The 18,644-nt window shown below is 44.8% G+C and overlaps 1 protein-coding gene across 1 annotated transcript; it reads left to right on the top strand.

The window, feature by feature from the left end:
* The first annotated feature begins 614 nt into the window (after window positions 1-614).
* LOC135383505 (uncharacterized) lies at window positions 615-11,473 on the top strand. The gene is made up of 7 exons (XM_064612933.1): window positions 615-696; window positions 2,022-2,181; window positions 4,516-4,691; window positions 4,771-4,953; window positions 10,108-10,239; window positions 10,305-10,407; window positions 10,498-11,473. Exons 2-7 carry the CDS (start codon window positions 2,039-2,041, stop codon window positions 11,354-11,356), a joined length of 1,596 nt encoding a protein of 531 aa, XP_064469003.1. The 5' UTR covers window positions 615-696; window positions 2,022-2,038; the 3' UTR covers window positions 11,357-11,473.
* Window positions 11,474-18,644: the final 7,171 nt, after the last annotated feature.

Genomic DNA, 18,644 nt, shown 5'->3' on the forward strand with positions numbered 1-18,644 from the left:
AGAAACACGGTAGCGGCCAACCAAGGATACGCATCAGGGTGGCGTAGCGCTCGGGCAAACTGTCCCTTTTTCCACGATTGCTGTATCAAATCTTCAAGCAGTTTTATTTTTGTAGCCGGCAGTCCACAGATCTCGTGTCCTTATTCCGCCCAGGTATCTGCCACTTCCGATCGAATTGCAAGGCCCTACTTTTTCCGTCGCTGTGCAAAGAAACAATCCTCACAAAATTCGGCTGCGGGGCTCCCCCCTTAATTTTTTAACTTTTTCGTCCACGTACGCGGTCGCCTCTTAACTGCCGCATTGTCGGTATGATGAGACAATGAAGCACTTCTTTCTCCACTGACCCATTTATTCGACCATCCTCCTCCAGTTTTAATCATCACCTTCCAACTCTTTTCCGTTCTCTTATCCTTACCCACCATTCTGTCTTTTCTTCGCACCGTAGACCTTCCATCAACCGTCTTCCATGCAGTCGTTCATCTTGTCGTCCCATGGTTTGTAACCATTAATCACATCCCTTCATCCCCTACTACATCCACCTATTGATCTGTGGCATTTGGCTGTGTCCCACATCAAATAGAAGCAAAAGAAGAAGATGACCTACCTTGGCCGTGGATCATGGTCATTTTTGTGTAAGGGGGAAGAAGACGACGAAGGTATACCTTGGAACCGGCGCGCGGTCGACGAACATCGAAGGTACGTCTTGACTTTCAATTCTTTCAAAATACACCATCTGAACAGAAAAAACGAGTGATATACAGGGTTAGACTAGCAAACGTTACACATTTCGATCACATTGTAAAATAGAAGACTGGGTTTATCCAACCCCAAACTTTGCAGGCTGGTAGCCATTTGTCTGAAGTTTTGTTGGGATTTTTTGTGAGCGTTATTGTCCAGTAGAAGAAAAATTAAAAAGCAAGCAAAATCTCACTCTATGCATTTTCTATGCCCATCTCACTCAAAAGTCGCCATTTTCTCTGGTGTGCTCTTCATTTTCATTTCACCACACACAGGCGGCGCCAATATACAGAACCATATTGGAACAAGAGGATTGGTGCATAACGTCAGAATGGGCATTTCACAGAGTTGCATGCAGCGCCGTCTGTGAAGGGATGTGAATATGAAGCAGACGCAAGAAAAAATGGCGGTGTCTGTGTGGGATAGGCCATTGAAAATGCACGGGGTGAGATTTTGCTTGATTTTTAATTTTCTTTCTACATGACCATAGCGCTTACGAAAAATTCCAATAAAAGTTCATACTCGAGGCTATCAGTCTGCAAAGTTTAGGGTGGGCCAAACCCCGTCTTCTATTTTTACAATGCGATCGAAATGTGTAACGTTTGCTAGACTAACCCTCTATTGTACGCTTCACACAATATACAGCGCTCATTCTTGTTTAATTTCATACGTTATTTGTTCCTGTTTTTGCTAAAAACATATTTTTTCTGTTCATCTTTGTTTTACAAAAATCTAGTGGTCCAATCATGACCACTGAAATTTAAAAACAAATGAGAGTGTTTGAAAGGTAAATATTCATAGAAGTGAATGAAAGTCGTGCACGGTATCTAAAAATATAAGAATTACAAAATTGTGTGGTCTAGAACCTTTTATATGTGCATTTGAACATCATCTGAAGAACTTCGAACGCAGAACAAAAAAAAAAAAAAAAACGGCAAAGATAAGCCTAACGGATTCGGAGGTTGCTGTCTTGTTTAATGTAGGGTCGTTAGGTTAGGTTAGCGCACCTTAGTTAGGTCAGTTTAGGTCACACAGATTGTGGTGATTTGGGGGTGCATGTAACAGGGGTACATCAGAACGATACCGTTTTGAATTGCTGTTGCCTATGACTCGGTTATGCGGTGAAGTGCTGTAGCATGGAAAAATGCTCCATCAGTGGACAAGATCTGGTGGGCTAATATTTCCATCTCTTTCTTTTTATTATTCCAGCTTTTATCCTCCGTCTCTGCTCTTAACGTTGGTCGCATCTACAGCTATAACCATACCTTCTGTGCTTCATGCAGTGTCTCACAGTCACAAGATGCTTTCTTCAGCGATGGCACCAGTCTCTGTGCTTCAGGATGTTTTTCTATTTGCCGTATTAATTTCCTCTACTGTGACGGCGTACCCTCCATCATCTCGCCACGTCACGCAGCCACATCAGAGGAAAGCTCTTGTTCAAGGGTGAGAAAAAGTAGCAGAGAGTAGAAGATAGATCAAGCAAACAGATCAAGAATAGCATATGCCGATTATGTAACAGAAACATGCCTTTTTGTCAGCTCTTAAAATAGTTTTCTACACTTACAGGAGCCTCACGAATGTCTAATACGAGTGATCGTAAATTCAATTATCTCGAGCGAAGGTCCTCGGCATCTGCTACACACGCCAATATTGTTGTTGCTAGTTTTGTTTTGCTTGCTTCAGTCCTGAGTGTATGGACAGAGTTGAAGACATATTTGTATTTCTAAGTAATCGTAACGCGTAACAACAGTCAAGCACCGGAAGCACCAACGTGCGCCCGAAAAGCCACGAGTGCAGTGGCAAGAAAGGGATACCTGGGTTCTTATAAAGTTATGGGGAAACAAACACAATGGTGAAGCCTACGCCCATATCGCCGAGGCACTGAGAAATTCCGGAGAGCGCTGAGATACACACAAAAGCGCTATGCGCTCTGCAAGTAACCGAGCGTTCTGCGCATATCTCCTCTCCCGGTTACTCCACTCGGAAAGCCCCATTGGCTACGGCGGCGCCCTCCCTCTTCCCTCTCACTGCCTTCTCTCATGCGCAGAGACGCACTTGCACAGCGTATAGTCATAGTCGTGTATCAGCGACTCAAACTCTTTCCAGTATGGGATCCTTCAAAGCTGTAACACTGGACCACTGTAATACTGCTGTACCACTGTAGCTGGACCACTACTTCAAAGGAGCCTGCCGTGTGTCAGGGGTATAATAATTGTACGCCTTGAAAAACCCGGACTACTGAAATGGGTTGCATGGTTTGGAACGCCTTTGATGGTTTTAGAAGAGAACTGATAAAGAATTCCACATGGGTCACGCATATTCCAACTTCAGAAGTTAGGACGGATGAAAGTGAGATACGCCATCCGTGCGTCTAAGTTGCGAGGATATGTGCGGCATATGGCGACGGATATAGGCCAAGAGTACGACATGAGTACAATTCAAATGATATGGTTCTCTTTCTACTGATCTATTGAAAGTGCAACGCCTACGTCTCTTCGGGACACTTTGCATTTAGCGTTTAGAAGGGATGTTCTTCCTCTACATGATTCTTGGTCGTCAATGAGGTATGTTCCGTAGTGCCGAATGTCCTAGGGAAAGTTCTCAACCCGTCGCTTCACTCCGGGACGTTGCCAATAGAACTGCCTTGTCAGAGCGGTACCGTATGGCAGCCAGGCCACATTGTCTTCATCTACGGGCCGCCGCAATCGTGAGGGTCGCAGGGGAACTTATGCCCTGCTTTTTCCACAAATCAGAAGCGACTACAATTTTATCTGCAGTGGATGACCTTGAGGCTATTATGTAGCGGAGCTCTCTTTTTAGACTATGAGGCCAATGGCACACGGCTCGGATTCTGCTTTAGAGGTAGATGCTCCCCTAGCACAGACATACCCTACGAGGGTTTTCAGTCACCCGAGCCGCTGAGCGTCCACAGTAATGCATAATATCGACAGTATGCAGCAGGGTAGGTGCAGAGCACCACTGCAGTTATGCAGGAGCACCACTCACGTTATAGGCACAGCATCCCTATCACTACAGATACACCTACTTACCGTAAGATTGTGGGTTACCGTTCGGCACATACCATTAAGAAAGCATGACGGCACATCTGAGTTGATTATCCCGTTTCAGAACCTTCAAGGCAAGTCCCACTTCGCATACTTGTGCGCTCTTTACGTAGAACCGTGCATTATGTGTTTGGTGATCAGAACAAATTGACGCTGACTCACAAATATGTTACAGATGTGTTTGTAGCAGCAGCCGACTCACAAAGAACTTGCCAACACGTACATGGCCCGTTTCTCGACGTTGAATGCTTCGGAGCTTGCCAACCGTTCTGTAACTGGTCAGTCGGTGGCTTGGCAGCCGCACATTTACGTCTATCACTGCCTTTCTCCGCTGATTCTGCAACACGCAGGCGCTGATCTGGGGGACCTCAGTTTCTGACGTTACATTGAGTTTCAATTGTCCAAGGTAGTCCCCCCCCCCCCCGACCCTTCACTAAAAAAACAAGCAGACACACAATCCTGGATCGGCCCCTGGCCACACAAAAAATTTTGTGCCCTTTCGATATGAGGATAGTCTAGTGTACCTGCTCTGGAAAATCGCGCGGAATGAACCGAAGTTCCGTGCTTCAAGGGCACGTACCAAAATCACCATGCAGTGTGGTTGCAGAAACCACAAAACCTGGTTATTTAGCATACGAGATACATGATAATTTTATTATCTACAGAAGGGAACCTTTAAACCAGCTAGAAACGAATTCACGCTCCTTTCCAGGTATGCGCAGCCTCTTAATTCAGGCTCCTGGCCATCGCTTACTACCAGAACCATAAGGCTCATGAGCGCCAAACAAGGTGCCTGGCTACCCTGGTTCTTTACTACCCGGATACACGACGACGTACATGGCGGCATTATTTATAACAAGCTTGACAGAAAGAAGCCACCGGTTCGAAGTCAGTGGTTCTGATGCTTGCCTAAGTATCGCAATTATCCATTACCATGATTGTAACGGAGCGCATTTGCTCGTCATAGCGGAAACAGGTCGATCTCCATCGGCACCTATCAGGCACGAGCCTTGTGACACTGATGTGGATTGCCGACGGTCACGGACGCGGATCTGCGTCAAACGTGCATACGAACTGCATGGCCGATGTCAGTGCCCTTTTTACAGACCCGTTGAGGTTACCATTGGAGATAGGACACGTTGTATTACGGGTGAGATATTTCCTAGCAATAGTCCTACACTTTCGTATAGGGAGGTATCGCAATGTCCTTACCAGCAGGTGAGTGGTGTGATGTGAAATTATTTACGGGAAGCGTGATGTTTGCGTGCTGACATGTACAATTGTCTCGTGTTTTTATAATTTTGGCTACGTGTGGGTCATTTGACGCGGGCTGAAATCTCAAAGCACGACACACAAACAATAGTAGGCGTTCTTTCCTTGAGAGACATCTACAGATTCGCAACAAATACAACGAAACAAAAGCGCAAAGAAACCCAATATCCGCCCACCATGAGATCCAGAGCTTTGGTGAGATAGGTCCTGCTCGACTGTGAGGTAGGGGAGACCGGGAAGAGTTGTCACACGTTTTACTTCCGACTTTGCTGTGACGTAAGTACCTTCGTCAGGCTGATGAAACCAACATTGGATTTTAGTACGGTCTTTGGCAACACAACGCACATATCAAGCTAAAGCTGGTTTTCAAAAACAGTTTATATACGAGGGGCGTTCAAGTCAAACCGGGACCTTCTGTCTCCTGAGTGTACAAATGGCTCGAGCTACTTCTTTTTCGTCACACGCGACAGGCCTCCGCGTTCACCCCGTGATGGTCCAAAGTTTGTGCAAAACAGAAGACACGTGTTTGACAAGATGGCCGACAACGAGGTGAGCGCGCACATCGAACAGCGAATTGTCATGAAGTTTCTCGCGAATGAATGCGTAAAGTCATCTGAAATTCACAGAAAACTTCAGGCTCAGTATGGTCACGATACACTTAGCCGCAGCAAAGCGTTTGAGTGGTGCAAACGGTTCCGAGACGGCCGTACATCAGTGCTGGGCGATCCCGGCCGTGGCTTCTCAGAGTCCAGTGTCAGAGATCCTGAGAACATCCAACCTGTGGAGCGCCCGATCCTCAAGGACCGACGGATAACATGCCTCGATATCAATAGTGCATGTAGTGCTATAAATAGTACATATCACTGCCAGGTTCTCGGGGATGTGCATAAGGCGCTGAAGCAAAGCGGCCGGGCCTTATCAGCAAATGAGTTCTCCTACAGGACAATGCACGCCCGCATACCGCGCATCTCACGACACGCACCTTACAGGAACTTGGCTGGGAGTTGCTCCCACATCCCCCTTACAGTCCAGACCTCGCCCCTAGCGATTTCCATGTCTTCCTGCCACTGGAGGCGTTCCTTGGGAGCCGCCACTTCAGCTGCGACGACGACGTCAAGAATATACGGTCCGATCATGGCTGCTACGCGCCGGTAAGGATTTCAACGCTGCTGGCATCAAAGCCCTCCTGAAACGCTGGGACATGAGCATTAGTGCAGCTGGGGATTACGTTGAAAAATAAAACTAATTTCTCGTCTGTAAGTTCATTTTGCTTCTGCGAAAAATGAAAAGTCCCGGTTTGACCTGCATGTGCGTCGACGTCGTCAAGTGTGACAGTACGCCCCAGTGGCGGGACAGGTTGTCACACGAGCAGGGGCACGTTGTCTCAGCAGCATTTTCTCGTAATCTTTATTATGGAAGTGTGCCGAATGGAATACCATTGGAAGTGCACATGGAAAAACAAACTAACCGAACAGAGAAGAACCGATTATATTATGCCTTACATTTTATATTTCCACGTCTGTCCTAGCTGTACAAGATTCATGCAAGCTAGCCATTACTGGCTGGTAGACCGGCATTGTAAATTTAAAAAGTGGTACCAAATTATTACGCGATCTCGCTTACTAACAAGCTACTGAAACACTTTCACGCTGATATAGTTTGCGCTGTACCAGTTGAAGCGCGTGACAACTTACCCCACCTCATATGGGACAACTGACTCTTACGACACCCCCGGTGACCCCTGAGCAGTGGACTTCACTGTGAACGTATTCCGCGAAAAATACGTGACAAGATTTCCGAAAGTTGAATGAACATTACGAATACGTGCATTCTTTAGAGGTTTGATGTGTGTCGTGCAAAATTTGAAAATTGCAAGAACGAAAAATTTTACTTACCCGTGACTGACACAAGTCTCGTGCTGTTTGCACCTTGGCATACTTTCCATGGCAATGAAAGTTTATTCGGTTAGTGGTTGCTCGGGGGGTGCCGCTAACAAACAACGGGAAAATGGCTCTGCTCTTCTGCTTCGTTTTCTAAGTAGCGAGTGTGACAACTGACCCGTGTGACAACTCTCCCCGGTCTCCCCTACGTGTCTGTTAAAATGTAATTCAGTAAAGCAACATGTTTTAGGAAGTAAGGGATATACGGCTTCGATTTTGGTTTTAGGGCTCGATGCAATATTGGGCTCACCGGTGCTGCGGTTTTCACCGAGTGCGTTAACTGGGTACAGTCGACCAACGTCTGCTTGAAGATGAGCATAAATTCAAGGGATATCTTCAAGGGAGCTGGTGTATATTTGACGTGGCCAGCATATCCCCGAGTTTGGAACGTTGGGGATGAACAAACAAATTTACAACACAGGACAATACTCAGTCTTGTCCTGTGTACTACGTTTGTTTGTTCGCCCCTTGTCTTCACCCCAAACTGAGGGATATGTTGCCCATGTCTTTTGAAGAATTGAAATATGGCAGTGGTCTAAAAAGCCAGACAGCGGCGGGATTTGAAGCAAGCATCTGTCGATTGCCCAGCCCCACAACAGTTACTTTCTATCATGACCTATGTGAACTTCAAAATACATAATTGACAAATATGTGTCTGCAATGGGCAGCTCCCGCGCTCTGCACCATCAAATCCAGGAGCTGGTAACGGTGACGTCACTGGAGAAGGGCAGTAAAATTTGCGAATTCTATTGAACTATTTGACCTATTGAACTACTTCATGGTGATTTCAGCATAAGGGATTATATGAGCATTTAAGTTTGATTAATTAGTGGATCCAGACTTTCACTGAGGGTGAACATGTATGAAGGTAGCCAAGGTTGTTGTCATTTGTAAAGGTGGCGATAGAGATAGCATGTCAAACTATAGACCAACCTCCGTACTCCTATTTGCGAGGAATTTTGAACAACTCTTACATAGTAGACTTTCCTCATTTTTAGAAAAGCAGGTTTTGTTAACAGATTGTCAATACGGTTTCCGCAAACTAAGGTCTACGGAAATTGCCCTGCTGATAATTGTGCCTGAAAAAATACTTCAGAATTTTGAAGATAAGCTTATGACGCTAGGAGTTTTCGTGGACTTAAGTAAAACGTTTGATACGCTTAACCACCAGGTGCTTTTAAGGAAGATTCGCTGTTATGGAATTCGTGGTACACCATGTGAGTTATTCAAGTCTTATCTAGAGGATATGAAACAGAGTCACAATAAGTCATGCTGTCTCGGATTTGTCAACAATAACATCAGGTGTGCCACAGGGAAGCGTGTTAACGACACTGTCATTTAACTTATATGTTACCGATATTATACAGATGTGCGCGCACGGTGAAGTTATTATGTATGCGGACGACACCACTCTACTCTTCTGTGGTGCCACTGTTGATAATCTTGTTGAGCAGGCAAATGCTGATTTAGAATGTTTTGCAAATTGGACGTTCGAAAACAACCATTAACTCTAATGCAATTGCGGTCACATCTGAAGCAAAGCTCTTAGGTGTCCATTTACATGAGCACATGAGCTGGGATAGCCACGTTGCCTCCATTAAGTCAAAGCTATCCAAAGCGGCAGGGGTCATTAATCGAAACAGTTTTGTTTTGCCTCAAAAGGCTAAACTAATAATCTACAATGCTATCTTCCAGTCGCATCTCAATTACTGCTCTGTGGTGTGGGGAACTACCATTAAACGAAATCTGCAGGTATTAGCGACGATTCAGAGGAAAGCTATTCGGGGCGTAATGAACATACCTGCAATGTCCGATACCAGTAGAGCTTTCGGTCAACTAGGTATTCCCTCAGTGCAAAACCTCTACAAGTATATCTGGCGTATAGAGATGCTGTTAAGCGGCATAATTGCACTTTTCTTGGTTTAGCACATTTAACGGAAGCCTTCCCAAAGTATCACACCCGCACAGCTGTAACATGGCAGATACCATTCTCAAGGACAAATTATGGGCACCAAAAAATCGCCTATCAGATGCCTCTATTACTCTCCCATAACTCAAATATTGCATACATTGATAACAGGACGCTTCAGGACACTTTGTTCTGTTGAGCATTTCTTACTATACTTCTTTATTACCCCTGTTGTATCTCCTGCATTGTATTGTATTTTGTATTTTGAATTTTTTTTTTTGAAACTGTTATTGCTTGCCCGGTACCGATGTGTGTTGTTATTTTGTCCATTCTTCTTGTTGTCCCGCGTATCCATACTTTCGTTTTCGCCACTGTCAAACTTATTCACGGGCTTGGAGCCCTCTCAAGCTGCATAATGTAGCTTTTTGCTCCAAGTGCCACACTGTATTTCAGTGAAATAAAACTTTGGATTGATTGATGTAGAGCGTGAAACGCTAGTTGTGGCGTGGGCATTTTCGCTAAACTGGCTATGAAACCTGACCGTGTAACCTATGCTGTGCAAGTGCAGTGAAGAGGCCTAGACGGCGTCAAGCTCAGCACTACTGCATGCACTCTAAGAAAAAAAGGAGTAGAATGGGGAGTAATAGCAGCTTCTACTCCCCTAGACTGCAATTACTCCCCATTTTAGTCCCCTAACCCCGACATTTACTCCCCAGGACTGCAAATTGCCACTGAACTTCGCAAATGGTCTTCCGTATGCAACAGTAGTCTACGTAAATATGTGCTCTTGGTCAATTTGATGGCCTAGGCAGTATATCTCGGCCAACTTAGCAATTTTCTATCCACACAGGGTAAGACAAAGTTAGGGCTTCTTTCTTCGAAAATTGTACCCTACGTATGTCGCAAGATTTTATATCACTCGATATATCACGTTTGACGGTTTAATTAAAAGTATTTTCATGCATGCACACGAATTATGTACCTGACACTCTTAGAACAGAGCGTGAAATGCAGTCTTCAATCTGTGACATTCATTTACTCCCGAATGGGACTATTTTTTTGCGGTAATGCATTTAGTCCCCAAAAGGAGTAAAATTACTCCTTTTTTTTCTGAGAGTGTGCTACTGTTAATAACACTGATGCATGTTATTGTGATATGATATTTATTGTCTCGTGTTCGCAGCCAAAGACATATTTGATGAGTGCCGGGCGACAGAGGAGTGCACGGCAAGCAACCAGAACCTCCAGTGCATCAACCGGTTGTGCGTCTGTTCGTCTCCTTACGTGCTGCGAGGAAGCAACGAATGCGTTTTAGGTAATTAGTTATGCGCGTCAAGTAATCTCGAACACTGGGATGAACAGGAGCTATTTTTGCACCAGGGAATGTCTGGGATACGAAGCGGGTTCGTTCCGTACTGGAAGCAGGATCAGTCATCCTGGTTATAGCTGTGGTAACCGGCGCCATATGTCTAGTGACCAGAAAGTAAGTTGGACTCAAACCTTGTCTTCTGTGGCACCGGTTCAGGCTCTTGCGCATGATTGTTTGTTAAGCTAATGATTTTTCAACTTGAAGATTTAAGAAGAGAAATCAGAACAGCGAAAGCCTGGAATGTAGCACCCTACAGGGAACAAGCGGCATAGTACCCAATGAAGACCTACGTCCATATCCCCGAGCTCCCCAAGTACCTACCCAAAAAAACAACCTAATCAAGAAAATCCCGCGGTTGCCTAATGCGTACGATGGTTTGAGGCGCTTGTATCGTCGATCCCTTTCCTTTTCCGCGCGATCCAGTGGCATCACTGGCGATCCTGGGGATACATCGCAGCATCCAAAGTCTCCGAAAAAGTTGTGGCTTAAAGGTGGCATTAGCTCAATGGCCAACAAGCTGTATCAAAATAAACTCGTGAATCGCTTGAGAAGGCGAAGCCAACAAGACGAAACGGACCTTCCGTCGCTGCCTCAATCCACCCTTGAAGAGCGCACCATGCAGCAAGTCTTGCCGCAGCAAACAGTGCGTGAACAAAACTGGCCTCCGCCGGGCATGTCCCAACAGCAAATACCGAACCAATACTTCTACGCTATGCAAGCACAAAGTATACCACAAGCTAATCCAATGAACATGCCGCACATTATGCCACGCACAGTGCCGCAGCAATACCCTGCACGGAGTGGTGAGTTCCCTGCATATTCTCACTACGGCGAAGGAGCGGGCATGCAAATGCCACAACTGCAGAGAAGCGGTCAAAGTGCTCCGTTTACGCGAACAGAAAATATTCCATCGTTCAACGTAGGCAAGTTTTCACACGAAGAATACCAACGCCCCATGGAAGGAGGAGCAGGACTTCGCCAGCATGTCTATTCAACAAAGTACAACGAAGTCGATGAGATGGACTCTGGCGTTGATGGGATCGGGCGACTTATGAGAAGTTGAAACCTCACTAATCTGTTTGGGTTTCGCTGACGAAGAGCACATGCGAATTCCCGTGTGTCGGCATTTTTCTTAGGTGAAATGGTACCGCGTCCTGAATAAAAGCTGGTATACGGTGTCCGTGAAGCGATGCCTTCCTAGAAGTCCATATTGGTTTTTTGGCCAGCCTCGGTTTGTTCGAGCATGTAGGGAAATGTGCGGTAATGCGTAAATATTTTCGACGAAACAGCGTTAGATGAAATTTCCCGGACACGGACGTGTTTACGTGTCCCTCTACTTGAATGGTCTCACGCCAGGGGCGAGCAGTAATAGTAATACTTTTTGCACTACTACTCAAATTTGTATCAAATAGTATTTGTATTGTGTATTATAATACTCTTACTCCGAATGTACCTGTATATACTTTATCAGCAATTCTCTGTGTCCCACAAACCTTTGGACAGGAACAAGGTCCCCGCTACTCGGGTCAAGAACATTTCGGTGCGTCCGTGTAGGTGCATGGACATTTCGGAGAGCGAACTCATGATGAATGGACATTTCGGTGCATGGACATTTCGGTGCCAGTTGAGCGCTTGGCGGCTTTAGATATAGCCAGATTTAGATTCAGGTTTAGCTTTATATTTAACCATAGCTTTCAGATGTGCAAACTGGCTTCGAACATGCGGTGCCCGGACATTGTGCTACGGCGACCTGCACTTTGAGGAATGGGCGACGGGAAACTAGCAGCATTATTTTTGTTGTGTCTTTGCGGGAGTTCATAAAGCACAGGTTAGTGATCAAAATTCCATCAAAATGTGGAGAATACTCGTTTTTAGTGATTTATCCAGACCCCACCTACACCCCTTAACAACCCCCCAAATGTTCAGTGACACCCCCCTAACTTTTTACCACTGTACCCCCTACAGGAGGTGCCCTTGCGATTTCAGCTTTAGACACATGTTTGTAATGATATGTTAAGCTGTAATGACGTAACTATAATGGACCCCCATTTTTTCGAACACCCCTCCATGCTTGGGATTCTGAATAAAGCACTGCTCGCTTTGCTTGGGAAGTCGACACCCCAAGCAGCACAATGTACTAAAAGTCGAGTACAGTGGGGTTGGACGGGTATATGGGAGGCCTCGAACAGATCCGTGAAACTAAAGAACATTGATAAGACTCATACCGTTCACCCCCATTGCACCCGACTTTCAGTACATTGTGCTGCTTGGGACCATAGCATGTATGAGTCATGTGCACTAACATCCAAAGTATGCTATCAAAGACTGATTACTTGAGGGCTTTTGTTCACGCCAGTCCATCTGATATTTCGCTCTAACAGATGTGGTTAACTGATGCCATATCGAACGGATAACTTTCCACATTTTCCCGGCTACACGATATTCCGCAAAGATAGACCGCTCAGAAAAGGTGGAGGTGTCCTCATTGCGGCGAAGGATTCCTTGTGTCTTGCTCTTGTCAACACACAAAACACTTTTGAAATAGTGTGGATAACGATATTTTTCTACCATATTTGGAATTTTACCGGCCCCTGACCTAAATGACACCACTTTTCACGAGAATTTACTCCAGGATTTGGTTCAACTCAACTCGCACCTTCTTGATGGGCGATTTTAATTACCCGTCTATAAGCTGGAATACCACTAGCTGCACTGCTTCACAGTTCTCACATGGAGCGCAGTTTATCGATTTGTCATTAATGTTCAACATGACACAAGTCATCTCATAACCAACAAGAATAACATCAACTACGAAAAATCCATCCTCGATATTCTGACTTCTGACTTCACGCCCGGGTCATATATCATCGCTACACCTTACTAACGGTCTTAGCGATCACAAAAACGTCATCTTCGATATAACCGCTCCTCTCGTGCTTGTACCGCCAAGATCATTTATATATACAATCGAGCTAACCTCCAAGCAATTAATGAGCACCTCATTACATTATATGAAAACTACTTCCTAAACTACACATTGCACACAGTTGATTATAACTTGCGTCTGTTCCGTGATTATATCATGCAACTAGTTGATAGCCACATTTCAAAAATAAAAATAAAATCAATTCACTGCAACCCATGATTCTCAAAGCATCTCAAAACTCTTCTCAATAAGAAAAAGCGCTTGTGTAGACGAGCAAAATTAATTAATGATAACGCATGAGCCAAGTTCCACGATTGTACCCGCGAATACAGCGGTTCCGTCAAACGTGCCGAACAAAAATTTTACGGCCATGACCTTCCCTTCCTGTTGCAAAACATCAGAATAAATTTTTGAACATTCTCTCACCACCGAAATCTTCACTTCCGGGACTCTTCTACCGGATAATCTCACTGCTTCCGAGTTTGCTTCCCCTTATAAAAATGGTTGTTGTTTTTCTATTAGCATCATATGTATTTTCTATGTATTCTATCGCCTTCTTATTGATATTTACTTTTTAGTGCCAATTATCAATGCAAACTCTCAAGGATATGTATCGACTTTTTATGTATGTTATGTCTATTGTGTGTTGTGCATAGGCTGCATATAGCAACATATTGGTTTCTTTTTTATGTCCTGTTTATTGTGCGTTGTGCATAGGCTGCCTATAGCAACATATTGGTTTCTTTTTTATGTTCTGTCTATTTTGTGTTGTGCACAGGCTGCCTATAGGCTACATATTAGTTTCTTATTTATCTGCTGTCTATTGGGTGTTGGGCATGGGCTGCTATTGGCAACATATTGTTTTGTTATTTATGTTCTTTTTATTGTGTGTTGTGCATAGGCAGCCTACAGGCTGCATATTGCTTTACTCATGTGTTGACTGTCGTGTGTTGTGCACAGCATGTCTGTTGACAACATATATTAAACGCCCAGTTCCCAAAGTTATTTAATAATAATGGAGGATTAAAGAGGTGCTAATAATAGCTGTGTAATAGGTGCTAATAATGTCATGAAGTATAAATATAGATTTATACTTCATGACATTATTTCAAACAAATATTTGACACAGGCACATGCTACTATATTACATATACAGGGTGTCCACGCTAAGTGTGAACAGATTTTTAAAAGTATATATAACACTTTTTCCAAGATGAAATCAATTGCAATATAGCATATGCGAAAGGGCACTCCCTAGCAGGGCATTAGCAAAGTCCAAAGACAATGTCTTAATTAACTTTCATTAATTAACTTTTTAATTATAAAAGCTACAAAGTTGTCCCAATGAGAACATCTGTTCCTTTCGGTCACCTGATATCGTAGCCGTTTTCAGAACAAAAATCCGTTCGATAGATCGCCCGCAAAAAATTCGTGAAGGAACGCCATTTTTTTCTTTATTTTGGCAATTGCGCTTCTTAGAAGACGCGTATTTCCTTCATCCCCAACGGGGGAGGAGGAAGGAGCACAGTGCCGCCTCATGCGTCGAAGATGAGCTTTAACTTGCGGAAACAAAACAAAAACAAATGTATCGGGTGACTCTATCGGAACTGACCTTATCTTGGGTTGCATTTTCAGTTTCCTTTTAATCTTTTTCCTGGACGGGAGAGGCGATAGTGTGCTCTTTCTCCCTCTCAAATTGGGGATGAAAGAAAGAAGAAAAGAAACCTGTCTCAGTGTTTCTCGATTTCAACTATTCTACTGACTTTTCTCAATGCAAGTTCAATGAAGACACAGTAGCTGCTGTGCAATACATGTTTGACAGGAACCCTACCAGCTTCCGTGGCATAGTGGTTAGGATGGTCGCTTCCCACACCGAGAGTGAGAGGTGACGCGAGTTCGAATCCCCGCACCCGGCAGACTTTCTATATGAATATCTGCGCAGTTCCCCCTGAAGTAGGACAAGGGCTCCAACCAAGCCCCCTGTCCCCCACTCCTTCCCTCTGACGACGTCCGTTAAGCGTTGACAGCCACAGTTGCTTCGCGGCGATAACACGGAATAAAAATAGAAACCCTAAGACTATTTCAATACGAACTCAGTAGAAATACAGTAACAGTTTTGCGATGCAGACTCAATAGGAACTCTATAGCCTATTACAGTACAGGTCCAATAGGGACACAATAATAGTTTTGCAACGCAGGCTCAATATGAAATTCATAGTTCCTGTCGTAATAAAAGCACAATAAGAAGTCAGTGGCCACTTCCCAACAGACATGCTACTGGATGCTCATACAGGGTCTATAAACTCCACTATAGAGAACTATATAGATCCACCTCATATTGCTTCCCGTTTTCCATACAGAGCAACATACGCTGTACGAGCAAGCGTCGGCAGTGCCTTTTCAGACTACTGATAAGCCCCTGGTCCATTGGCTGCAATTTCGAGATTGTGTTGGGTGGCAGGAACTCGAGCCGGATAGCTCTCTGTCTGCTGACTTTCCTGTGCCCAGGGCAGTTGTCAACAAGAAACAGGACATTCCTCTTCTGCCTTGCATAGCAGCAGTCCATGTCGCGCAGACACTGCTCAAAGAGTGTCTATACGTCATCCAGGCCTTGGTGTTTGCGCGTTCGTCGCAGGCAAGGTCCTGACGTTCTTGAAACAACGCGGCGATTTTGACTTGCCGATGACCAGTAGCTTGAGCTTGTCAGTTCCGGTCATGTTGGCTCCAACCAGAACACGTATCTTGCTGAGTTTGCCTCCAGTGCAGGCATCCACAGAAAATGTCAATGTCGTCTGTGGGAGGAGCTGATAGTACGGCGCAGTTTCATTTACGTTGTAAATGTCTACCACATCATACTCCTCCATGAGGTCTTTTAATTTGGATTACCTCCAGTCAGTGCAGGCAGACTCATCGACGTCGGCAGACTCCCCGACGGTAGAACGGTACACAAGTCTGTGACTCTTTCGAAACCGATCCAACCAACCGTCGCCGCACGAAAATCCTTCTACGTGCAGTCGGAGGGCTATCTCTTCGGCTTTGACACGTAAAGCAACATCGCATGCTGGCAAGATCGAGCTTCTCGCTTGACGAATCCACGTAAGAACCCTAGTAGCATATAGTGTTGCCGTGACGCTGAACCAACATTGCAAATGTTGTCCAATGTGGAGCAACGTTTTGCAACATTCATTAACATTATGATAATATTACCAAAAGTGGGTCAACGTTCCTATCCATTTTATGATGTTCCTGCAACGTGGCAGTGCAATGTTTCTCCAATGTGGCTAGGGAACCGTGTCCGTTCCTCAGTCACCTTCAATCAGCTTTAGTTATCCAGTCACCTGACCATATTCTATAGTCGCGGGATATTTTGCAAGACAGCTGTGAAAATGTTACCTCAAGCATTGCGCGAACTTGAGTAATGTCCCCTTGAAAATGTTTTGCCAGCAATGATTCTGGAGAACATTTCCGCGAGATTGAGACAGCGTCACAGTCACATTCCTTCAACAAAAAGAAGACATGAAGGCAACGTTTGTGTTGTGCCGCTGCAACATTGAGACAGCATTACAGACATTTTTCCAACACAAATACAATATTGAGGCAACATTTGTGTTATGTTGCTGCAACATTGAGACAGCCCTACAGCCATAGTTTTCCAACAAAAATACAATATTAAAGCAACATTTGTGTTATTTTGCTGCAACATTGAGACAGCATTGCAGCCATATTTTTCCAACACAAATACAATATTAAGGCAACATTTGTGTTACGTTGCTGCAACATTGAGACAGGACTGCAGCCATGTGTTCCAACAGAAATACGATATTGAGGCAACATTTGTGTTATGCTGCTGCCGCATTGAGACAGCATTACATCTATATTTTTCCAACAAAAATGCAAGATTAGGGCAACATTTTTGTAACGTTGCTGCAACATTGAGACTGGATTGCAGCCATATTCCTCCAACACGAATACAATACTGAGGCAACATTTGTGTTATGCTGCTGCAACATTGAGACAGGATTACAGCCATATTTCTCCAACACAAATACAATCTGGAGGCAATATTTGTGTTGTGTTTCTGCAACACCGAGACGGCATTGCAGCCACATTAGTTCAACCCAAATGCAATATGAAGAGAACATTCGTCTTGCGTTTCTGCAACGTGGAGACAGCGTTACACCCATATTTCTCCAACAGAAATACAATGTGGAGGCAACATTTGCGTTGTGTTTTTGCAACATTTAGACAGCGTTACAGCGATGTTGCTTGGAAAAGCAATACAACATTTCAGGCAACATCCCTAGTAGCACAATTTGTTGCCGGAACATTGTGGTAATGTTTTACTCCAACGTTGCAGAAACGTGGCTAATGACCCCTTGAAAATCTGTTGCAGCAACGTTGCTGGAAAACATTTTTGCAACATTGTGAGAGCACTAGAATCATGTTTCCCGAACACAAATACAATATTGAGGCAATATTTCGATCATGTTTCCAGAATATTGTGACACCATTACAGCAATATTCTTCAATGCACACTGTCAGCAGCTAGTCCCAGCACAGGCGCGGAAACTGCTGGAAACACTGAGGAGAGAGAGAGAGAGAGACAAGATGGCGAAAAGGAAGATCGCGCGCGGGAGAATGTTCCGATCGTTCTGATGTAACCTATGCTATTACTTTCATAAAACGTATTCGTTTTCCTCCTGTCGACTGTTTTGACATGTGACATGGCGACGAGGACTCAAGAATCATGCGAGGCAGCAGACTCAGGCCAGGCATTTTCTTTGACGGGTACGCCGACAGCAACGCCCGGGCTCGGACAAAGAGAAACCACGACGACATCGACGACAACTAAGGTAGTGGACGACTACGACTCTCCCCCACTGCTGCGACCGTTCACAATGCAACAATCTAGCCCTGAGCTTATCGCGATGCAGAAGACGCTCGAAATGATGGCAAAACTTCTCGAAAGACAGGCGCTAGGGTTAGCGACAACCACGAACGGAAACCAACCGATAAACATCACGACTATGCCAGACCTGACGTCTACTTTACCTACATATGCTGGCACAGATGGAGAAAGTTTCAAGGACTGGTTAGCGGCCGTTACAACGATGCGTGACCGCTGTTCATGGAGCAATGCCGGTACACTCAGCGCTGCCATTTCCCGTCTCCGAGGACGTGCCACGGCGTGGCACAAAACAACAGGGACACCTTCAACGACTGGGACGCATGGATTGAAGCCTTTCGAACCGAATTTGATAAACCACTACTCTTCAGACAGTGGGTGACTTTCGTAAACCAACGCTGTCAAGACGAAAGGAAAGCGTCGTCGATTATATGTACGCCCGTCTACAACGCATTAAAAGTGGTAAGTGCCAGCTACCGCATTGCGACATTGTCGATTGGTTGATTGAGGGGACATCAT

Source organism: Ornithodoros turicata, chromosome 2 (genome assembly GCF_037126465.1).
Source record: "Ornithodoros turicata isolate Travis chromosome 2, ASM3712646v1, whole genome shotgun sequence".
Taxonomy (NCBI): Eukaryota; Metazoa; Arthropoda; class Arachnida; order Ixodida; family Argasidae; genus Ornithodoros; species Ornithodoros turicata.